General features: G+C 35.1%; 1 protein-coding gene across 1 annotated transcript in view; it reads right to left on the bottom strand.

The window, feature by feature from the left end:
* The window catches only part of GRIA2 (glutamate ionotropic receptor AMPA type subunit 2), a 95,441-nt gene that overhangs the window by 27,307 nt on the left and 52,047 nt on the right, over positions 1-16,087 (bottom strand). The window contains exons 4-6 of the mRNA XM_058193672.1: positions 15,636-15,832; positions 13,405-13,458; positions 8,153-8,314 (exon numbers count right to left, since the gene is read on the bottom strand). Coding sequence (XP_058049655.1) covers positions 8,153-8,314; positions 13,405-13,458; positions 15,636-15,832 — 413 coding nt within the window. The remainder of the gene's footprint in view (positions 1-8,152; positions 8,315-13,404; positions 13,459-15,635; positions 15,833-16,087) is intronic.

Genomic DNA, 16,087 nt, shown 5'->3' with positions numbered 1-16,087 from the left:
AATTGGAATGGCATATAGGCCTCAGTAAGTAAATAAATAAATATTGAGACAGTTGTAATTATATGGAATTGAAGAGATCCTTATGTAGAGAACAATGAAGTTCAACAAGAACAAAAGACAATCTTGGTGGAGACAACTGTAAGGATAGTTTGCAAGCAAAGAAAGTTACAGAACATGGTTCTGCAACAAAGTACCGTATATACTCGAGTATAAGCCAATCCGAATATAAGCCGAGGCACCTAATTTTACCACAAAACTGGGTTTAAATTTCATTTTCTTTTGTTTTATCTTTCTTTTTAACTGGTTTTGTTTATTATTTATTATTTTCCATTGCTCTCATATTATTAGAATAAATGTTTCTTTTCTTAATAATTCTTAAACAGCAGTCACAAGCTCAATTTCCTTCAGATGTGTCCTATGACGTCACTTGGATCTACTATATTTATTTTAGGAATTTTAGGTTCCATTTCTTTCCAGAAAAGCCATTAAAACTGCAATTATTATGGAATAGGATGGATATGTTGAGAAGCATTTCTCCCCATCTGCTTTCTTCTCTTGATAATATATTAATCGATCATATAGGGAATATAAACCAAAATTCTCCAAATTTAATCAATTGTTTTTAGCACTTTTAGCACTGCCTTATTCGGAGCTAGTCAGTAACTAAATTATGTCAGAGCACACCACTGAGAGAGACAATTTCTCCTGCTGTTACTTTGATCATTTATACATGTACTGACTAATGGCAGACTTGAGGCAAATATAAAATTGTTTATGAGGCACACGTCATATAATACTAATTACAAATTAGTTGGATTTTTCTATGTCTCTGACCTTTAGACAAAGTTAAACATTCAGACAATATTTTTATCCTTATTTAATAAGGACTAAAAAGGAAGATGGAACCAGAAGCCAAAATTAAAAGTAGGCAGGGTCATACTTCCCTCACTTACAATTTTTACAGATTTTTACAGATTTTTGAAATCTGTCCAATAAATAAGGTTCAAAGAAATTGCTGAAGACCAGTTATTTTTCTTGCTATAATCATGAATTCGATGGGTATTTATCTAAGTGACCTTTACTGTTATTGTGATACATGGTCCTGACAGAAATAAGCATATCTAGAGAAGCCATCTCCAAACATGTTCCATTCAAAAAGATCAATGGTTGAAGAAAGCAGTTCTTGATTAACTAGAGAATGTTTTTTTTTTCCAAAATGGGTTGCACGTGAACTGGAATGGACTCCATGAGAGTCTTAAGCACAAGGATCCTTTTGAATACACTGGTCTCAAATGTGCACTTAATCTTCATATCCACTCCCTGCTGTAAAGCCATCTCTTTCCTCTTCATCTCTATGTTTGAAAGTGATCTGTGCAGGAGGTACAGGCTGCCCTTCTGTCATCACAACTCAAATCTTCCATCTTCTTGCATGAATATTTACACATTCTGTTCTCTTATGCACACTTAGACTTAGAATAATTTTATTGATACTTTAAATACACACTAATTGGCATACAATAAAATAAAATTTCTTTGCATACAGCTCTCAAAAATAAAATTTCTTTGCATACAGAAACAGACTGTGAAGGGTGTGTATGAGCTCTTTAGCAATCTTTGAGCTCTAAGCACATAGTGCTTATAAGCAGTATCCTGAATGAAAGGAAGAGAGCTTCCTATAATCTTCTACCACCAAACCAAACAGTGATGCTGTCTGTTAAAATTCTCTCAACTGTACCTCTATAAAAAGTGGCCAGGACAGAAGGGGACTAGGGCGCGCACACACGCCCAGCTTCTGAAGCACGGAGGAGAAGAAAATCAGCTGTCAAACTCCCTGGCTGAAAATTGTTAGAAATTATCCAGGCACTCAGCACAGCAATATAAGAATCTTTATTACATACTATAGTGAAGTCATTTAAAGCAGCCGATTGCCTTCTGTCAATATGAGGATAGATACTTGAAAAGGGGACAATTCCTTTTTTTACCCACTGACAATTAAATCTGACATTTTCCCATTATTTTTTATTAATGGACACCTTGCCTTTCAATTTTCAGGCACGGTACCAATTAGTTGTTGAATAATTTCTGCCTTGAGAAGTTCTAGTTTCTAATATAATTGCCCCCAAATGCAATACATAACAAAGTCAAACCTGGAATATATGTTCAAAACTTTAAGGTGATTTTCTTGCAAGAAGGGATGTACATACTGTAACTGAAGCATATAAAGAGAACTCTTGGTCATTAGCTTTATGAGATGGAAATTTGGATTCAGAAATACATTCAAATTGTATATAAGCTATTTCTGGAGAATGCAATTATTCAGAACAGGGAATCTATCATGTCTCTGGAATAAGGAGCATTCACAGTGAACATCTCTTATTATCACCCCAGTTCTTATTCATCTTATCTGGATTTGTTTTCGATATATTTACGCTGTATTCAATCCATTCAGAGTGCTACATCATAGATTTGCATGTCATCAGAATACTGAAATATAAATTTGAGAATATTTTTGCATGCAGATGATTTTGTATTGCTGGATAAGAATACAAATAATTTGTAGTGAATGTTAGGTTGCATGATGCAACGAGAGACATGGATCTAAAAATAAAAAAAATTAAAATTAAAGTAATTATGGAAAGATAATGGTATGAATGATCGCAAGCTATACTGTATATAAATAGTGGAAACTAAAGCAAGAAGATTTGTATACTCTGGAAAATACTTATTAAACCTCAGAAAATGGAAGGATAAATTTTAAATCATGCAAATATAATATTCAGTATGCTATCTATTCTAAAGAATAAATATTTGTCAAAAGAAACAAGAAGTGTTAGATTGTGTTTCTGTGTAGTCAGTAAAGGGATGAGAGTTGGATACAAATTGAGTACGGTAGGAAAAGGTTGCTGAAAACCCATGTTAAACCCAGGATTTAAGGTAACAAAATAAATGAGTACTAGATGAACTTAGATTTAATATAAAAGTAAGCAACTATTGGAAAAAACATTTTGAACTAGTTTGTTTTTATAAGAGAATAAAGGAGGATTGATTCATAGAATAAATAGTTGAAAGTAGAAGTCTTTCAGAGTCACATTCAATTGGAATGGCATATAGGCCTCAGTAAGTAAATAAATAAATATTGAGACAGTTGTAATTATATGGAATTGAAGAGATCCTTATGTAGAGAACAATGAAGTTCAACAAGAACGAAAGACAATCTTGGTGGAGACAACTGTAAGGATAGTTTGCAAGCAAAGAAAGTTACAGAACATGGTTCTGCAACAAAGTATTTAAATTTCATTTTCTTTTGTTTTATCTTTCTTTTTAACTGGTTTTGTTTATTATTTATTATTTTCCATTGCTCTCATATTATTAGAATAAATGTTTCTTTTCTTAATAATTCTTAAACAGCAGTCACAAGCTCAATTTCCTTCAGATGTGTCCTATGACATCACTTGGATCTACTATATTTATTTTAGGAATTTTAGGTTCCATTTCTTTCCAGAAAAGCCATCAAAACTGCAATTATTATGGAATAGGATGGATATGTTGAGAAGCATTTCTCCCCATCTGCTTTCTTCTCTTGATAATATATTAATCGATCATATAGGGAATATAAACCAAAATTCTCCAAATTTAATCAATTGTTTTTAGCACTTTTAGCACTGCCTTATTCGGAGCTAGTCAGTAACTAAATTATGTCAGAGCACACCACTGAGAGAGACAATTTCTCCTGCTGTTACTTTGATCATTTATACATGTACTGACTAATGGCAGACTTGAGGCAAATATAAAATTGTTTATGAGGCACACGTCATATAATACTAATTACAAATTAGTTGGATTGTTCTATGTCTCTGACCTTTAGACAAAGTTAAACATTCAGACAATATTTTTATCCTTATTTAATAAGGACTAAAAAGGAAGATGGAACCAGAAGCCAAAATTAAAAGTAGACAGGGTCATACTTCCCTCACTTACAATTTTTACAGATTTTTACAGATTTTTGAAATCTGTCCAATAAATAAGGTTCAAAGAAATTGCTGAAGACCAGTTATTTTTCTTGCTATAATCATGAATTCGATGGGTATTTATCTAAGTGACCTTTACTGTTATTGTGATACATGGTCCTGACAGAAATAAGCATATCTAGAGAAGCCATCTCCAAACATGTTCCATTCAAAAAGATCAATGGTTGAAGAAAGCAGTTCTTGATTAACTAGAGAATGTTTTTTTTTCCCAAAATGGGTTGCACGTGAACTGGAATGGACTCCATGAGAGTCTTAAGCACAAGGATCCTTTTGAATACACTGGTCTCAAATGTGCACTTAATCTTCATATCCACTCCCTGCTGTAAAGCCATCTCTTTCCCTCTTCATCTCTATGTTTGAAAGTGATCTGTGCAGGAGGTACAGGCTGCCCTTCTGTCATCACAACTCAAATCTTCCATCTTCTTGCATGAAATATTTACACATTCTGTTCTCTTATGCACACTTAGACTTAGAATAATTTTATTGATACTTTAAATACACACTAATTGGCATACAATAAAATAAAATTTCTTTGCATACAGCTCTCAAAAATAAAATTTCTTTGCATACAGAAACAGACTGTGAAGGGTGTGTATGAGCTCTTTAGCAATCTTTGAGCTCTAAGCACATAGTGCTTATAAGCAGTATCCTGAATGAAAGGAAGAGAGCTTCCTATAATCTTCTACCACCAAACCAAACAGTGATGCTGTCTGTTAAAATTCTCTCAACTGTACCTCTATAAAAAGTGGCCAGGACAGAAGAAGAAGGATGTGCTCTCCTCATCGATGCAGGAAATGCAGGCACTGGTTTGCATGCTTCACTAAAGATGACTTGTGGAGAGACCAGTTCAGATTGTTAGTTATCTGCACCCCAGATAGTTAATACTATTAACTATCTACAACTGCATCCTTAATACTGAGTGGAGTATAACTATACTGGATCTTTCTAAAATCTACAATGAACTCTTTTGTTTTATTAACATTTAGAACCAGGTTATTTTTATTGCACCAGTCCATCAGAGCCTTCACCTCTTCCCTATAAGCATCTTCATTGTCATCCCAGATAAGACCCATCAATGCTGTATAATCCACATACTTCACAAGATTGTTTATTCTTACAGCCTTTGGAAGGCACTTCTCCAAATCATGTAGTTTGGAAAGGGACCTTTCCAGTTGTGGGATTCAAATAATTTAACAACCGGTTCTCTGCCCTAATGATTTCTTCCAACAACCAGTTCACCAAACTGCTCAGAAAGTTAACAACCGGTTCTCCCGAAGTGGTGCGAACTGGCTGAATCCCACCACTGGACCTTTCCAATGATAACAAGAATGGGTCCACTTGCAGGATGCTGGGAGGTAGCCTCGTTAGGAAGAATGTGCCTCTTATCAGCTTGGTGCATCTGCAACTGCAGAAAAAGATACTGGGCCTAGTGGGATAGGGAGAGGGCTGAAGCTTCCTGGGCATGGTAATATAGGGGAAGGATTGAGGTCTGCTGGGAATGATAGAGAGAGAATCCAGTCCTCCCACATGTGGTAGGACTAGAAGTGGACCCTCTCCCCAGTGTTAACAAACTATATGATTGCTTAAAGACTGCAACTGGAAGTGCCAAGATTGTGGTCATTGATTAAAGTGGTCATGTAATCATCTCATTTTGCTCAGCAACTGAGATACCAGCCCTAATTTTGCTCATTTGTTGAGGACTACATGTCAGAGCCTTGCAGTTTAAACTTGTGGTTCCTTTCTCCCATCTCTAAGAATTAACATATACTTGGCAGAGCATTTGACAGCAATCAAGTCAAGTAAATAAGTTTATTATTATAGCCATATGTCATAACAGATACCATACCATAAAATAATAAAATAAAATAAAAACAGTGCAACACTAAAATTATAAAGTAATTATAATTATTATAAAAGTATAAAAATTATTATAAAAGTATAAAAAGTCAAAAGTATTATGTATAAAAAAGTTAAAACAAGATAAAATCTAAACTACAGCTGCATTTTTCCATCCAATTTCCCTTTCCAGAAAAAGGTGCAAACGCCTCTTTTAAGGACTCATAAGCTTTTCTAACAGAGCAGCAATCTGTAAATCTTTTTTCATTAATATTGTAAAAGAGATGGCAGCAATTTTTTTCTGCTTTATCTCTCATTTTCCAAAACGCTTGTGGCTGGAATATAAGGATACGATAGCCCTGAAGAAAGTCACAGTCTATATTTCATGTTTTCAAGCCTATAACAGCTGGCACAACTATTTGAAACAGTTACAAAATGTATGTTTACTCTAACTTTTACAAGATACGTAACTTATGAAGCCTTAGCATTATATTATATCTGTCTGTTTAATAAGATGGGTACAATAACTTCTATAAGTAAGAGAGTCTCCCATTAATGCCAAAATAAAAATTATGAGAATTATATTCAGGCTGTAGTTTAATAATTTCTTGGAGCCTTATGCATTTTTTTAAAAAAAATATCCATTTGGTAAAGTACCACCACCTGTTTTTAAACTAGTAATAAAGTGACATAGCAGATTGCCAGTGATACGAATTATAGTAGTATTTTCATAAAAATATACAGAATATATACAGTTCAAACCAACATCTGGATACCCGTGCGCTCTCACAGGGAAGGACTCCTTAGGGTGCTGTCAGCCAGGCAGTGCCGACTGGCGACACCCAGGGGGAGGGGCTTTTCTGTGGGGGCTCCCACCCTCTGGAACGAACTTCCCCCAGGTCTTCGTCAACTTTCTGACCTTCGAACCTTTCGCCGCGAGCTTAAGACACATCTATTTATTTGCGCAGGACTGGACTAGAATTTTTAAATTTTAACTTTGGTTTTAACAGGGTTTTATTATTTTTATTGCAATTTTTAATATTCGGCCTTATTTAATAAGTTTTTTAAATTGGTGTTTTATTTTGTATTTATATGTATGTTTTTATTAGGCTGTAAACCGCCCTGAGTCCCTCGGGAGATAGGGCGGTATAAAAATATGATTAAATAAATAAATAAATAAATAAAATAAAACTGGCTAACCATTTTATCATTGTGATACCACAAATCAAAGCAAACTTTTATTTTGCTTTCTATTCATTCTTTGTACCACATTTTGCCATTCTTTAATTTAATTACATATATGGCATATTTTACAAACCTGTAAATTACTCTTAGAACTGTTCTTTCTTTCCCAGCTTTCTAGAGCTAGGCATGAATTAGCAGATTTAGAATTAATCACCTCTTTGTGAAGAAATACATTTCTTATTTCAGAAACTAATGAACTTATTCCGCTATTAGCAGGAAAGGTAATTTATTTGTGATTATTGCTGTCTATGTTATTATTTTTATTTTGCAGAACTTTATTTTCTACAACAAAACTTGTAGAAAACTATTTTTATATTTCAAATATGCCAACTTAATATTACACACATTCAGAGATCATTTAAGACAATGCAAAATAATATTAATAGATATACTAAGGTAACAGTTTCCAACACCCAAGCTGCAGCCCACTGTTGGGCTGCGGCCCCTTAAAAACTGGGCCATGGGAGAGATGGGCCAATGTGCGTGCATGAAGCTCCACTTGCACAAGTGGCGGGCAAGTGCATATGTGTGAAGCTTCATTTGCACGAATGTTGCTTCAGCTCACATGCGAAGCTCCACTCATGCGAGCGAAAAATGCTTGCACTTGTGCACCAAACTCCACTCTCGCAAATGGAGCAGGGGTGGGTTCTACTTACCTCCACTAGCTGTTCACAATGGGAGTGTGTGTGCACTTCTGCACAAGTGCAGAAGTTTCTGTGCATGGGCAGATCACCCATGATGACATCCGGCTGGGTAGACAGAGCCTCCTGCCGCTGTTACTACCAGTTTGCAAGAACCGGACTGAACCGGGAGCAACCCACCACTGAAGTGGAGGCTGCGGGCACTTATGCTTGTGTATGAAGCTCCACTGACATGAATGTGTGCTGGTGGCCTCTGTTTGCACGAATGGTTGCCAAGCTAGAAAGATTGGGGACCGAGTGTCTAAAAGCAGTATGATTTTGTTTAACAGTTCTTTAGAATTCATTTGTAAGTAAATAACCATCAGTAAACACTGTTCCAGATATAAAAGAAAAATCATCTACCTTAATTGTGCTAGTGTGAGCTCCAGGATATTCTTTTTCTTCCAAGGTTGACCAGCGCTGTATAAATTTTGACACCAAAGGATCATCATAGTCCACTATTTGAAAACCTGACACATTAGCTCCTCCAAATTGTATTTTTGATAAATCTCCATCAGTAAATCCCTGGGTATGGAAAATATACATTTCAGTTGCACAATGGTTTAGTATTTTATCTGTTTTTATGGATATTTTGCATTTGTACGTGGACCAGAATCCAAAGGCCCTGGATATTTAAATTGAATAAACAGAGAATATAAATTATAAAGAAACTTCTGTCATGTACTTTCATCGGAGCTACTACAATCTATCAGCTAGAAAGATTTTTAGGCCTGTATTTTGATGTAGAACTTTCAAGAGATGTAGACCGAATACAGGGAATACTCAATTTATGATCACAATTGGGATAGTAAATCTCATTGCTGAGCAATGTTGCCATTAAATGAGTCACATCTGATTTTGTGGCCTTTTTTTCCTGTGGTCATTAAGAGAATCCCGCTTCCCCTGTTGACTTTGCTTGTCAGAAGGTCATAAATGGAGGTTATATAACCCTAGGACACTCCAACCAATATAAATATGTGCTGGTTGCCAAGCATTCAAACTTTAATCATGTGATCCTGGGGCCATTGTAACAATCATATGTAACCACTGTAATTTTGAATAATCATAAAAGAAATCGTCTTATATTGACAACCACCTGTATTCTAAAATTTCAAATCCAGGAATTTAAACGCTAACTTTTTCATAGATTTTTTACACACACACACACTTACACATGCATATTTGCATATTGGTGTATTGTATATGAATTACTTGTACTTCTTCCTTGTGGATGAGAATACTTTCATGTTTTTAAATACTTTTCTCAGCCTTATATACTTTACAATGTCATTATATTATGTGTATTAGTTTGGACAGCTTCAAAAGTAAGTATTTACAGGAAGAGGATGAAGAGAGGACAAATGACAAGAGAGCACTGTGATGCAAACTCATGTACTTAAATGTGATGTCACAATGCAGGCATGAAAGGAGAGAATTTGCATTGTCACATCATGATGCTACATAGAAGCTTTAGCACAGCATGGACACAACTAATTGAACCTACCAATTGGCAACAAGCAAACAAAGGAAGGAAATGAGAACGCACACAGTATCGAGGCATCTTACTCTTGAGTCATGTACAGAAAATGTATGCCAAAATAATAGGAATGAGATTAAGACCAGTTATAGAACCAAAACTAGCAGAAGAGCAGATGGGATTTAGAAGAAATAGAAAGTGCACAGATGCAATTTTTGTGCTTAAACAACTATTTGAAAAAAAAACATGGAATGCAGTAAGAATCTCTTTGTCATATTTGTAGATTGAAAGAAATCATTTGATAAGAGTTGAGAGAAATTTTTTATAACAAACATTAATCCCATACGGAATACGTGAACATTTTATTAAAATATGCAAACGTTTATATAGTAGTTGCAGACGTGCTGTCAGAACAAACCAAGGAACATTGGAACCAGTGGTGGGTTGCTCCCGGTTCGCTCTGGTTCTGTAGAGCCGGTAGTAAAAATCTGCTGGCGTTTGGAGAACCGGTAGTAATGGTTGGCTGGCCACCCCCCTGAACCAGTTCCCCAATCATCAGAGGTTTGTTTTCTTTTTTTACTTTTTAAAAGCCTCTTTTTTTCAGCCAAAAAAAGGTTGTTGTTTTTTGTTCAAATAAGTACAAGTTTATTTTATGCCATTTCTAAACAAGAATCTGAACTACTAATAGTCCAGGGAAATTGATGGTAGATAAGAACCAATGGAATTCAAAAAGGGCTGGACTTAGATCTCTTGTGGGTGCAAAGGGACTCCAAACTAATGCACTTGATCCCTCCCTTGGGCTCACTCTGGTAATCTACACAAATTTAATCAACAGAATGCTTTACATATCCATTTTAATTAATCATGAAAGTGTGGGCATTATTTTAAGGTATTTCCTACCTCCAGACACATTTGATTGTTTTGCTGACTGAAAGTTCAGAGTTTGTAAACATAATAGAAGAAATATTGAATGGGAAGTACTCAAGCCAAAAGCCTCAGATTCGATAATTGCATTTACTTTTAATCTCTTGCACTCTGTACCTCCTTTCTCAATTATGAAAACTTGTTATTTATAATTAGTGAGGTTCCTGGTTAAAAAAAAAATACTGCTTCTGAATTTTTGACACGTTACATAAATTGCACGTATGAAAAATTGACATAATTTCATGGTAATGTAAAAAAAGGCTTTTAAAAGTAAAAAAAAAACCTCTGATGACTGAAAAGGGATCATCAGAACCCTTTAAAAGATTTTTTTTTAAACAACCTCCTCATCCGAAGAGGTTGTTAAAACAAAAGGTTTTAAAAGGCTCCTCTGGCGATCCCAGCTGAGTTAAGAGGTTCTGGGCTGCTATTAGGCAACTTCAGCTGAGATCGTCAGAGGAGCCTTTTAAAAAAAAATTCCTCTGGCCCACCCAATCCCCCCATCTCACTTACCTGATTATAGCTTCTTTCGGGGTGGCAAAGCCATGCTTTCCATCAGCTGCATCAGCTAGCAACTGAAGCTGCCTGCCTGGAATCCATCTCCTCAGTCAGCAACTGCTTTGCTTTCCGAGATTTGGTGTGTTTCTGTAGTGTTTCACTCTAACTACACAAACACACAAAATCTCACAAAGCTGTATGTTGTGTTGTGTTGTGTTGTGTGTGTGTAAAGTGTGAAAGTTGGTTTTTGAGCTTTTTGTGGCTGTGTGAGGTTCCTGCTGTTGCAGGGGCCATTTTGGGTGAAGTGCAGCTGCTTTTAAATTGTGTGTGAGTCAGCTGTGTTGTGTTGTGTTGTGTGTGTGTAAAGTGTGAAAATTGGTTTTTGAGTTTTTTGTGGCTGTGTGAGGTTCCTGCTTGTTGCAGGGGCCATTTTGGGTGAAATGTAGCTGCTTTTACATTGTGTGTGAGTCTGTTGTGTTGTGTTATGGGTGTGGGTGTGGGTGTCCCTTCGCAAGGACTTGGAGGAAACTCCTCTGAGGAAGAGGAGGTGACAAAGCTCTGGCTGTCCCCCCGGGAGAAATCGCCCTGTCTCTGCAGCACTGGTCATGTGACTGAGAGGGCGTGGCCAACTTGATGTCACTCACAGCAAGGTGCCATCCCACCTTGCCCTGAATGACTTCAAGTTGGCCATGCCCACTCAGTCACATGACCACCAAGCCACACCCACCAAATAAGCCACACCCACAGAACCAGTAGTAAAAAAATTTGGAACCCACCCCTGATCGGAACACATCACAGTAGCATCCAGACTAAAACAGGGATGCGTACTATCATCACTATTATTTATCACCTACATTGACAGCACAAGCTAAGAAGCCAAATGCAAGAATGGAAATAATATCCACAACTCTTTGCAGATGATCAGGTAAGTACAGCTAAGAAACCACAATAAAATCTTATGGTCATGAACCAAGAATACCCAACAAATAATATGAAAATCAGAAAAGAAAAAAACAAAAGTAATGGCAATAGGAAGAAAAAAAGCATACCCTAAACAGAGTAATAGAAAGAACAAGCATAAAACAAGCATCAAAGTTCAAATATCTAGGAACATCATTCACCAAAGATGGTAAAAGAGATGAAGATATTAACATATGATGCAGTAAGGCAAACCAAGTATTAGGGCAGTTTGTTCCACTCCTACAACATAAGGTAGTATTGATCAGCACAAAGAAGCATCTCATACAAAGCAAACTCATCTCCACCCTATGTTACCAGTGCCAAACATGGACACTTACAATAAAACATAAACAAAAGTTAGGCATCATAGAAATGAGATGTTTGAGGAAAGCAGCTGGAGTGACCAGAAGAAATAAAATCAGAAATGAGACCATAAGAGAAAGAATTGGTATATAACCAATATTAAATTACATACAAACAGCAAATAAAGTAGTTTACCTATCTGAAGAGGTATTTGTGGGATTTCATACCATACAAGCACATACAAAAAGAGGAGAAGATCAAAGAGCACAATCCAAACCAGAGGAAGATGGAGAGACAATATCAAAGACATATTACAACAACATTAATTAACAATGTTTGAGGCTGCCAGAAAAGCAACTTGACATTTGAAGTAATAAAAGAGGAATTAGAGAAGAAGACATTACAATGTACATGCTGTAATTTTGACAGTCACTATGGTTAGGAATGGACTTCTTAAAGTCTGTTAAAAAAGATTTGGGTGCTTGGTGACCACTGTACATATATGTCAGTTACAACGTCCTCTGGCCACCATTTATAACCTTCTCACCTGACTTCCAACAAGCAAAGTCAATGGGGAGGGGAGCAGGAAGGTTACAAATTATATCATTTGATGTCTCACTTAAAAACCATGTTGATTCACTTAACATTTGCAGCAAAAAGGTCATAAAATAAGGTGTAGTCATGTGATGCTTCACTTAACAACCACACCACTTAACAATGAATTGACAAAATTCTTACTTTGTCATAAGTCAAAAACTACTTGTATCAACAATATAGTGCCATTTGTTGCCTTGGCTTATTAGCTATAATTTGAATTAATCATGGTTTATATATAAAGCATGCTTACTGTTTAAATAAATGATTTTGTTCTATTGTTTATATCAGAAGACAAAACAGAAAAAAGGAAAATAATGTCTCTATTAATCAAATTTTTAAAAACTGTTCCAATGCTATTTTCTTTCAGATACACCATCATTTAAAATTTTACATAGAAATTTTATTTAATCTGAAATAATGTTTTCACAGAGTATTCATATTATCAACACATTTTATCCTACAGTTGGGAATATTAACAACCAACTCATATAATAGCTAAATACACAAACACACACACACACCACTTTGTAGACAATATATGTATATGTCATATCTGAGGCCAACAAAAAAATAGATTTGTTTCCTCTTTTCTCATATATGGAAATCATACGGCAGTTAGTAACAATGTCGGGCTACAGAGATTGGCAACTAAGCATAGTTATGTAATTAAAGGTGGGCAAAAAAAGGTTTTAGTTGATAATGCAAGAACCAAGAATAAATACTTCCAATATTCTCTGAGTTTTTCAGAGAACTACAGACTATATTTAAATATTAATTAAATATTGTATACAGAACTATATATAAAATATACTTTAACTTTGGAAATATCACATGTTCAGGCAAACTTAAATTAACTTACCAAATTTGCAATGATGTAGTGATATCCTTTTACATGTTTACCAATTGTAATAACCTAGAAGGAAACCAAATAACTGATTAACTTGAGACAATAAAACATATTTCATAAATTATAATAATTGCATGATTATGTTCAGAAAAATAACTGACAATACACCTTGCTTTATGTGGATGAATTCATTGTAGAATCAAATCTGGATTTTATTTTTAATTATTATGAAAATGACTTTCAGTCCAGAAACTCTAAAATAGTTCATTTTTACATTCATTTTCGTGCTCAAAGCTGGCCAACAATAAACTAGCATGTTCCATTCTCCTCCCACTGAGCAAGAAGACAGCAATATTTTTGATGAGCAACAGAATTTTAGACCGCAAGTGGATCACCCAATTGCCTGTGTATGTGATGCTTTTAAGATTGTTTTAGTCGATGCTATTATGTAGTTTAATGTTTTAATTGTTTTTACAGAAGGTATTTTTTGCATACCATCCACTAGAATTGGACAGCTATAATAAATGTGAGTAAATAAAATAAAATAAAATCTGCCCCTTTTCCTGTGTTGAATGGTGAGATAATCTTTAGACCCCATGACTAGCTGAGATTACTGATCTCAGATAGCTAGTCATAGCTGAGATTAGGTGGCCAAGTAACTCTGCAACTTCTGATTGCTGGCCTACCATATATGGTGCTATTCAAATACAAGACATTGGACAATCATTTCTATATTCTATACATGCCTGAACATATTTATTTAACGGACAACTAAAAATACAATGGAGCTAAAGTTGTAGGTGTAGCTAAGAATCTATAGAACACTGGCATTTCACTTGGCATTGTCTATTGCTGCCCAGAGTCCATTAGAGTTGGGCAGCTAATAAATTTGAATAAATAAATGTGCACTTTGTGTGCAAACAAAAATGCCATCCATTTTATTATATTAGGCATACTCCAGATCCAAGTTCATTAATGCAACATTTTCATATGCTGTATCTGGAGTTGTTTTAATAGTTACATTTCTATTTGATGTAACAGAAATAACCTATTGTCAGATAGTAAATACAAATAGTCCTTGTTTAGCAACCGCAATTAGTTCCAGTGAAATGATTGCTAAATGTCCTGGTCACTAAGCAAACTGAGAGAAAGAGGGAGGGAGAGAGAGGGAGAGAGATGCTGTAAGGACCACTGGTTTCAACATGACCTGAGTTTAACTCACAGAATCATCTATTACAATGTCCTTCCTGTCAAAGACTACTTCAGCTTCAATTGCAACAATACACAAGCACACAATAGATTTAAGCTTAATGTTAACCGCTCCAATCTTGATTGCAGAAAATATGACTTCAGTAACAGAGTTGTTAATACTTGGAACACACTACCTGACTCTGTGGTCTCTTCCCAAAATCCCCAAACTTCAACCAAAAACTGTGTACTATTGACCTCACCCCATTTCTAAGAGGTCTTTAAGGGGCGTGCATAAGAGCACAAGCATGCCTACCGTTCCTCTCCTGTTGTTTCCTTTCATTACATCAAATTAATATAGTTATTACATACTCATACTCATATATATGCTTATATATTTTACAATTATTTCATGCTTATGCTTATATATACTGTGTGACAAAATAAATAAATAAATAAATACTGCTGCCTCATTCAGATAAAATTCTCTCATGCAGCAACACCATTATTATGCTCACTTCAGCATGCGTTGTTCTCAGGTGCAGAAATATGGATGTAAGAGTGCTCACTGATCGGAAAATGATTTATTTACTAGCATGGACTACAGTTTTTTACCATCGTATTTGCAGATAGTCACTATCTAAAGTAGTTGCTAAACAAGGACTACCTGCAACAATGACATTCCAAATATTAGTTTGCTAATCAAGGCACATGCTCAAAGCCAGACGATATTACGATTAATATGACACCTAGAGAGAAAATCTTAGAAGTGTTTTCTCTTTAAAATTTAAAGTGTATTTAAAATGTAATAAATTATAAAACAGTTTGCTGCCCATTTATTTTATTTAATATTACATCATCAGTCTAATAGTAGGATTGGTCTTGTAATGCAACAGCACAGTTAATATATACTGGTTCCCACATAAATAGAGAAATGAGAATAAATATCATAATCATAATTTGTTTCCCAATGCAACTAAATAAGCAGATAATGGTGATTATTGGCAATAATTTCAGTTACTTACATAGATATTGAAAAAGAAAGAATAGCAAACCTGATCTACAATGTCATTGACTTTATCCCGTTCACAGTCAAGAATTACTCGTCTTTCCTTTTTTATCTCCAAATCTTGAAACAATGAGCGATACGTTTCATCTTTTCTATCATTGTTAATATTCCCCACATTTATAGCAGTCACTTGCCATTTCTTTTCAGCTGCAGTGTCTAGTACAGCTTGTAATGTTGATAGTCCTAGTGATACAGAAAAAAAGTCAGTATTGATTTACATTTACATAATCTGAAATTTGTAAATATATTGGAATAACTCTTCAACCTATGCAAATTAGCATTATTATTATTTTTTAAAAATGAAGTTATGACCATTAATTATTTGGACTTCTAATGATTTTTGTGCAAGGATGTAACAATCCCTTAACTACAACCATTTGTTTTCATTAATGGTTCCTTTTGGAATAGATATTACTTTGAGGAAAAATATTTCTGTGC

This window comes from Ahaetulla prasina, chromosome 8 (genome assembly GCF_028640845.1).
Source record: "Ahaetulla prasina isolate Xishuangbanna chromosome 8, ASM2864084v1, whole genome shotgun sequence".
Lineage (NCBI taxonomy): Eukaryota > Metazoa > Chordata > Lepidosauria > Squamata > Colubridae > Ahaetulla > Ahaetulla prasina.
The sequence above is the reverse complement of the archived record's forward strand: the minus strand, read 5'-3'. Positions and strand labels throughout refer to the sequence as shown.